The sequence below is a fragment of the Carassius auratus genome, chromosome 29, assembly GCF_003368295.1.
Source record: "Carassius auratus strain Wakin chromosome 29, ASM336829v1, whole genome shotgun sequence".
In the NCBI taxonomy this organism is placed as follows: domain Eukaryota; kingdom Metazoa; phylum Chordata; class Actinopteri; order Cypriniformes; family Cyprinidae; genus Carassius; species Carassius auratus.
Genome location: NC_039271.1, coordinates 11,710,442 through 11,719,337, shown reverse-complemented (window position 1 = coordinate 11,719,337; position 8,896 = coordinate 11,710,442). Strand labels below are relative to the sequence as shown.

At 36.7% G+C, this 8,896-nt stretch overlaps 2 protein-coding genes across 2 annotated transcripts in view; one reads left to right on the top strand and one right to left on the bottom strand.

The window, feature by feature from the left end:
- Window positions 1–433: 433 nt before the first annotated feature.
- Window positions 434–3,019, top strand: LOC113048617 (uncharacterized). The gene is made up of 8 exons (XM_026210485.1): window positions 434–463; window positions 544–603; window positions 753–1,162; window positions 1,244–1,816; window positions 1,897–2,001; window positions 2,141–2,317; window positions 2,545–2,712; window positions 2,797–3,019. Exons 4-8 carry the CDS (start codon window positions 1,720–1,722, stop codon window positions 2,850–2,852), a joined length of 603 nt encoding a protein of 200 aa, XP_026066270.1. The 5' UTR covers window positions 434–463; window positions 544–603; window positions 753–1,162; window positions 1,244–1,719; the 3' UTR covers window positions 2,853–3,019.
- A 1,951-nt stretch (window positions 3,020–4,970) lies between these two features.
- The window catches only part of LOC113047733 (mucin-1-like), a 9,926-nt gene continuing 6,000 nt past the window's right edge, over window positions 4,971–8,896 (bottom strand). Inside the window, 5 exon segments of the mRNA XM_026209018.1 lie at window positions 4,971–5,221; window positions 5,497–5,540; window positions 5,886–5,956; window positions 6,784–6,849; window positions 7,363–8,896. The exon segment at window positions 7,363–8,896 is cut by the window's right edge and continues 411 nt beyond it. Coding sequence (XP_026064803.1) covers window positions 5,167–5,221; window positions 5,497–5,540; window positions 5,886–5,956; window positions 6,784–6,849; window positions 7,363–8,896 — 1,770 coding nt within the window. The 3' untranslated portion in view covers window positions 4,971–5,166.

The following is an 8,896-nucleotide window of genomic DNA, read 5'->3' as shown; positions in this document are numbered from 1 at the left end:
ATTAAGTCACAATCAATATTAATTTTGCCATTACTGTTACTGTATCGGTCATTAGTAAGCAGTTTTTAACCCTAACAAGACATTAAGTTATATTTCTTGAATTACTGGCTGGTCATTTTTATGCACTTAGGGAAGACTGGGCAAAAGCAATGTGCACCCTCTACCCTCACCCCCTACTGTTCAGTGGAGAAAGAGGGACAGCCAAGGGGAAATACTTTACAAATATCCAAGAGCCAAAAGGGCAGCGACTGTAGAAAGCAAGTATAATGTACTTACTAATGTACTTACTGTAAATGCAAATCTCTCTCTCTCTCTCTCTCTCTCTCTCTCTATATATATATATATATATGAAGCATTCATACTTTTTTTTTTTTAATTGTTTGCTATGCAGTATTTAAAATGATGTCAAATTGTGCTTCTGTTTTGTAAATAGGACCAAAAAGAGACCACACCAATGTTTCAGGTAATGTTTACATAAAAAATATTGTTGTGTATATGTGTATTTCTTTTGTGTTTATTTCCTCCTTACATTTGTTCTGGCAGGTCCATTTGTTATGGAAGATGACTTGAATGGTGGCCCTGCAAATGCCTCTGAAACAGCTGGTATACACTGAAAAAATTTTGCTTTATGTTTATATTTAATGGACTTTTTTATATAAATCTGAATATTTTCATCATTAGACTTTTAAGTACATGCACATGTAAATCTTGACTTTAAAAAAAATATGTTTATGTTTATGAATTTAACTTAGATACTATTCTTGAAGAGCTAAAGAGGCTGTTGGACACTAAGGAAGATGATGCAAATGTTGTCCCAATTCAAGATCATCAACCTCGGTCTATCTCTAATGACTGGGCCATTAGAACTGAAATGAGGGAGGAGAGATGGAAAGAAGCTAGATCTTCTCTTGTGGAGAACATTTTGAAAGGAGAAGATGCAAGTTCCTCATCCTGCCAACTGTGCAGATCAAATGCAGCTGTTGTGCGCTGTAGGGACTGCCTCGCTTACCCTTACCTCTGTGCAGAATGTGATGAGAAACGACATGGTAGCTTCTTTGTTCTCCACAATAGAGATTCACTTGTCTCAGGGTTTTTGTACAACCTTTACCTCCATCAACAGGATTCTTCCAGGCAGCTGGTCAAATTTCTGTTAAACATCTTGGTAAGATAATTTTATGCTTAGTTGTATTGTATTGTGCTCTTAAAATATCATGTTTTTAAATATAACTTCTTTGTTGCACAGTTCGACTGCTGCCTGTAGAAATACCTACCCATATTTGTGATTGCAGTAACGGGACAGTCCTTGTTTCTTCAGGCAGGCCCATGACCCTGATCACTATGAATGGAAAGGAAGATTTTTGCATAACATTTTTTTTTTCTTCTAATATGTATTACCATTTTCTTAAGCAATTTAAAAAAAAAAAGTGGATCAGTCTGAGCACCACAGCACTCTTGAAGCCAAAAAGCAGTAGGGGGCGGGTACACTCTTGATGGAGATGAGAAAGAGGGAGATTTGAAGAAAGACTGTTGGAAGAGAGATGGCTGACAGACATTACAAAAGAAGGGAATATCACTGGAAAAAGAGCACTGAAGGGAGGGCTGTGTTTGTTTGGGTTGATTTTATATATCCACAGTTTCTCAGAAATTATTTACTGCACTTTTGAATGCTGGACATTTTAAATTTGACTTTTTATTTTGTGGACTCAGAAGGCTCTGCAAATGCAGCAACACAGCTTGGAAGAACTGAAGACCGAGCTTTCACTGCATGAAGATTGTGTTCATCAGTGGGTTTCAGATGTTCAACAATGGGCAGAAGGTATTCTTTTGATTTGCTTTGTAATCATTCTTATCATTGGCAGGTAATATATATAGATGCTTTTGCATTTTCTTGTGTAGAAAGTGAGCGACATGGGAGTGGTGACATGAGAAGGCTTCAAGAGGAAATAGAAGGTCTAACCGTCAGCATCAAAAGGCGTACACAGCGTCTGTACAGTCAAACAGGTGAAACACAAACATTGGGAATTTACCATGTTGTTTTTTACTATATATCATTAGCTGTTAATTGAATATGCATTTTTTAGTAGCTAAAAGTGTGCTGTAATGGCTAAAAATAATTAGAAAAAACATTAATTCTATTCAGATAGCATCAAGCGGCGCCATTCTTTGCGCCTCAGAAGGACTGAAGAGAAAAAGAAGCTAGCTGCTGCAGTGGAAGAGTACAACAGTATAGCAGATCCATCCCAGAAGCTTGGCTCAGTTGAAGACTTCTTCACAGCTGAAACTGTTGCTTGGCCTTGGCAAATCCCTAGCAGTACTGGTATGTTCTATATAACAGGGCAATTCAATTATGTTCCCAGAGGACCACCACCAGCATAATTCAGTTCCAACCCTAATCAAACACAACTGCCTGTAATAATCAAGCAATCCTGAAGGCCTTGACCAGGAACAGAATTGAAAAGTCATATTCTATAAGACAAGTCTATACCAATGTTTTTTTTTATGAGCAGGCACCTCATATAATGACTCTTTTGTTTTGACAAACAGAATCGGCTCCCTTTCTCACCAAGAGGAAGGTGTTTGACAAGGTGATGGCAGTGAGACGCCTTCAGGAAGAGAGAGGTCTAATTTGTAAGGAGATGAAACAGCACTGGACGGTCATGAGACAGAAGATTTCCAAATTCGAAGCACTGATTAATGACATAAGTTCAAAATGTAAGAAAGTCTTCAAACATCCTTTTTTTTAGCAATTGATATATAGCATTTTATTTTTTGATAATGTTTCCTTTTGTTTTTCAGCTCTTTTTCCAACCCTGTCTGACACTGCATGCAAAGGTCTCCTCTGCATTGTTTGAAAGAAACATTATGAACTTAAACATTTTATGCAGTTGGTAAAGGCAGGCTATGTGAAAATCCTCCTCTCATGATTTAAATTAATGGAGCTGTCTACACTTAAAAGATCCAGTTATGCAGTTTACATTAAGTGTGTCATTTTTTGTGATTAGTCTTGTGACTTAACTTATTCAGCTTATAAGTACTTATTGTACTTGTCAAAATTAAATAAAATGTATTCAATATATATATATATATATATATATATATATGTGTATACAGGTATATATACTCAAAATGTTATATAAACATTTTGAAAAAATATATTGTATATGCATCCAATGTATGTCAGTGTTTACTGCACAAAAAAATGCATCACTGATACGTTGCTCTTAAAAAGAAAATTATTAATAAAAAAAAAAAAAAACTATTAATCAGTTATCAAGATTTACAAACGCATGACTTACCATCACTTAACAAACATTTGTTTAGTCAGATCTATGCTATTCTGAACAATAATGCACTAAAATATTATTGCCTGCATATATTTAATGACGTTGTCATGTACAGTAAATATGCCAAATTTCATTTACATGAAGGGAAGCTCAATTGGGCTCTACCATAAAATGTAAACATAGATCCTGAACTCAGTTATAAGCAAGATTATGCACATTACTGATGTCCATAACTTGAGGAACAGCAAAAAAAAAGGACAATTTGACACAGATTTTTACAATGATAAGATTTTTTTATGTTTTGATACTTTATATTGCATTTTTTTGCACTGTAATCTACACACAGGCTGTACCTTGTTAAGTTCAATAAGTACCTTACTGAATAATGCATTGGCTTGTGTAAATGTAAAAACCTTGCTCGGGCACTTCAGTCATGGGTATTGAGGGTGGGAGAGAGCACTGTTTCTCTACACCACCTACAACTCCTGCTGGCACCGAGACTTGAACCGGCGATCTTCTGGTTACAAGACCTGCAAAAGTCTAACATATATTCAATGTTTACTAAATAATGTTGGACAAAGGTTTCAGACATGTAAAAGTGGTATAAAGGCATTAAAAAAAATGCTCACAGTAAAATAACAAATTTCTCCCTGGCTCTCAAATATGTCATAGAGGATTGCGCAATGAACCTATCTACACATCCATTTGTTCATTAAATATAATATATATTGAATTTCATTACTAAACGTTTTAAACTACATTACCCATAAGCCCCTTTCATTCTATGGATGGAACGGTTAAACAGGAAGCTAATTGTAGTTCATTGAAGTGTGTAGTTACGCTTGTGTTAGGATCTCGGAAATTAGTAGTTTATCTCAACATTGCAACAGCTCATTGTTAACTTAATGTATCACTAACGTAATGATTACAGCAAAACATACTTTGTAACATGAATCGTTTTTAATATAGCTTTAAATACCTCAACGAGTCCTGTCACCTATGAGTTTCAATGAAACGTCATAGGCAATGAAACCCCCGCTTTAAAAAGGAATAACCCATTGATCAAGGTTGAAATTATAACCAGATAAAAGCTGGTTATATTAAAGTGTTAGTTCATTTGACACTGGAGACACTAAACCTTCTTTATAGATGAGAGTGTGAATGTATACTGTATGTTGCCATGCAGGTTGTTTCATGCCATCAGAACAAGATGCTAGGTTCCCGCAAGTCGAAATAGATCTGTGAATCAAGTCTCGGCAATGTGAATACAGATGAATAGACTCGTCATTTTTATTAATTATATTGATAATTTTCACTTGACAGTTTTAAATCAATTTTTAATTAATTGTAAAACAACATTTGATGGCTATATGCTAATGTTTTAATGTATTGACTGTTAACACTAGCATTGTTACTAATTTAATATATATATCAATGTCAATTATACTGTATCTGTACAAAGAACAACAATTTTGGCCCCATAAATAATTCTTAAGTTATCAATTTACTAACCTTTACCAGATTATTGTGTAAAGTTTAAATATTTATATTATCCTTTGTACTATTAACACCAATTAAAAATATTACTCCAAAATGTAATGCAAAAAATAAAATAAAAAAATAAAACAAAAATTATCAGATGTTTGATTATTTATTAAATTACCATAAGTGATTTTTAAACTGAAAAGTAATGTCAATCAATTATTAGAAGTATAAGAAAACAGCAAATAAACAGTTACATGCACTTAAAGTATATTGTACAAGAAAACATGAACAATAAACAAACACAGTAACTTAACCAAGAACAGGTACATAAAGTTTGAATAAGCATTCATTCATAAAATCTGAATAAACACTGATAAAGGCACAGGGACATGGATCCTTATTCTGGAGATAAAAGATTGTAGGGCTCCCAGGTGTCTGTCCATTTCATCCCACTACAAATTGGTAAAAATGACAAACAAAAATAATTTAATCATATACGAATTTACAGAACAGGCTGTGACATGTAAGTGTATTGCAATAAACTTATTAAACATCTTTCATGCATTCATTTTTGTCTTAAATAGAATGACTTATTGAAATAGAAAAATATTTTTGCATTCAGTTAAGATATTTGTCTTTCAGAATTAACCTTGATTTTGACAACAAGTTTACCTCATTTGTATCATTATTGAAGTGTGCTCTTGTACAGGTTATATGTAATACATACCATCCTGAGCACGGCTTCCATCTTACTTTGACCTCTTCAACACCCTTTAAGAAACATAAGCAACAATAACTGGTAGTGTAAAATACACACACACACACACACAAACATGTACACACACACGTTTGTTTTGCTATACTTTTGAGGACCTCCATAGACATAATGATTTTTATTCTGTACAAAATGTATATTCTCTCCCCTATACTAAACCTACCCCTAAACAAACCTATCACGGAAAATGTTCTGTATTTTTACATTTTAAAAACAACAACAACAACAACTAAAAAAATATATATTTTATAATTTGTATTAGTAAATATCACCAAAAAGACATTTGGACCTCACAAATACAGCTAAACATGCCTACCAACAAAATATGACTTTAATCTTACTTCCTTTGATGTCCTCCTCCTTATGATCTTGTCATATGGAAATTGTTTCAATCTGGCATGTACTTGGCATTCTACAACAGAAATACATAACAATTAGGAAATGTTTTCATTGACACATAAAGAGTTCAGTAAGCTATTCTTAATAAATAGAATGCATAAATATGGGCTGGCCACCCGAAACCTTAAAAGTGAACTGAAATTAGAACATCTGAAATACAGTTTGGTGACTAGCCTTTATGATTTTTATCATGAAAATTAAGTATTTTGTTTACATAAATTTGTGGTTTGGTTTGGTTATAGTGGACATTTATGGATGACATGATTTTCACATTTGCATAATACCAAATATTTAATTTTTACAGTAAAGGCACTGTGCATTGTCATCAGAGCTGCTTATTTTGTATGATCAGTACATTACTGAGAGCATAAAACAAATATAAAACTACATAAAACATACAAATTAAGTTGTCAGAATACAAAAATAAGTACATTAGGGAAATTAAAAAGCAATGGAAAATTTATTTTTAAGCAAAGTTTTAAGCAAAGATTTAAAGATCTGTAATGCAGGCACAGATCTAATGTGAACTAGTAACATGTTCCAGAGTTTAGGGACTGCAACAACAAAGCCGTGCTCTTCTCTTTGGTTTAGTCTGACTCTAGGAACAGTGAGCAATCTAAGACTACTAGATCAAAGAGCTTGAGAAAAATGTAAAGATAGTTCAGATAAATATGAGGGGGCTAATTAGGGGGTTATTTAGGGACTTAAAAACTAAAATTAGAATTTAAAACTCCATTCTAAAGAGCACAGGCAGCCAATAAAATGATGTTAACAAAGGTGTAATGTGATCATGTGATCAAATTAAATAATTTATTATAAAAAAATCCAAGTATGTCATACCTGCTTGCTTATACATCCATTTTCTTTGTTTGCCTCCTGACCTTGGAATTATTGTGGAGGAACTGTCTGTAATAACACAAACACACACAGAAATAAATAAATATATATTATACATCATTTAGGCATTGATAGTGGTGCCATAGAAACACATAACTCCCAGTCCAAGGGAACCGCTTAGAATATAACTTCATGTGTTGTCATCTCAAGATAACAGTTAGTACACGATGGCGTGAATGCAGCATCAGTTTCCCGCCACTGGTTTACTCGGTTAAGTTACTCATTGCATTTTAGTTGGTTTCTAAGGTTACTTCTAAATTCGCTCATTTGTATTACCTGTGTTAATCCAACCATCTCTGTTATCACTTGTGTGTGTGTGTGTGTGTTTATGTATATATAGGTCTGTGTCTTAGTTCTCACTTGTCAGTTCTCGTTAATGCTTCAGCTTAGATTGGTGATATAAATGTAATTTATCTGATTTTTCGTCTATGTGTTCCTCTACATTCCTCATGGAGCCAAAGCATGACAGTTTTGTAGTTTTTTCCTTAAGTGAAAAAAATCACCTGTATTGATTGGGTCAGCATGGGTGTTCTGGCAGGGGTAAGAAGGGTTTGTAGGTGAAAGGTTTGAAAAATTTGACGATGGAGGAGTAGGAAGAGTGTAGAAGGTGAAGGAAGGAAGTGGAAGACGATGGAGGAGGAGGCAGAGTGTAGAAGGTGGAGGAAGGAGGAAGAAGGCTGGAGGAAGGAGGAGGAAGGCTGGAGGAGGAAGACGATGGAGGAGGAGGAAAAGTGTAGAAAGTAGAGGAAGGAGGAAGAAGGCTGGAGGAGGAGGAAGATGAAGGAGGAGGAAGAGTGTCAAATGAGGAAGAAGTTGGAGGAAGGCTGGAGGAGGAAGAAGATGGAGGAGGAGGAAGAGTGTCAAATGAGGAAAAAGTTGGAGGAAGGCTGGAGGAGGAGGAAGAAGATGAAGGAGGAGGAAGAAGAGTGTAGGAGGTGGAGGAAGGAGGAGGAAGGGTGTAGGAAGAAGAAGATGGAGCAGGAAGAGTGTCAAACGAGGAGGATGTTGGAGGAAGGCTGGAGGAGGAAGAAGATGGAGCAGGAAGAGTGTCAAACGAGGAGGATGTTGGAGGAAGGGTGTAGGTGGAAGAAGATGGAGCAGGAAGAGTGTCAAACGAGGAGGATGTTGGAGGAAGGGTGTAGGTGGAAGAAGATGGAGCAGGAAGAGTGTCAAACGAGGAGGATGTTGGAGGAAGGGTGTAGGAGGAAGAAGATGGAGCAGGAAGAGTGTCAAACGAGGAGGATGTTGGAGGAAGGGTGTAGGTGGAAGAAGATGGAGCAGGAAGAGTGTCAAACGAGGAAGATGTTGGAGGAAGGGTGTAGGAGGAAGAAGATGGAGCAGGAAGAGTGTCAAACGAGGAGGATGTTGGAGGAAGGGTGTAGGAGGAAGAAGATGGAGCAGGAAGTGTGTCAAACGAGGAGGATGTTGGAGGAAGGGTGTAGGAGGAAGAAGATGGAGCAGGAAGAGTGTCAAACGAGGAGGATGTTGGAGGAAGGGTGTAGGAGGAAGAAGATGGAGCAGGAAGTGTGTCAAACGAGGAGGATGTTGGAGGAAGGGTGTAGGAGGAAGAAGATGGAGCAGGAAGAGTGTCAAACGAGGAGGATGTTGGAGGAAGGGTGTAGGAGGAAGAAGATGGAGCAGGAAGAGTGTCAAACGAGGAGGATGTTGGAGGAAGGGTGTAGGTGGAAGAAGATGGAGCAGGAAGAGTGTCAAACGAGGAAGATGTTGGAGGAAGGGTGTAGGAGGAAGAAGATGGAGCAGGAAGAGTGTCAAACGAGGAGGATGTTGGAGGAAGGGTGTAGGAGGAAGAAGATGGAGCAGGAAGAGTGTCAAACGAGGAGGATGTTGGAGGAAGGGTGTAGGAGGAAGAAGATGGAGCAGGAAGAGTGTCAAACGAGGAGGATGTTGGAGGAAGGGTGTAGGTGGAAGAAGATGGAGCAGGAAGAGTGTCAAACGAGGAGGATGTTGGAGGAAGGGTGTAGGAGGAAGAAGATGGAGCAGGAAGAGTGTCAAACGAGGAGGATGTTGGAGGAAGGGTGTAGGAGGAAGAAGATGG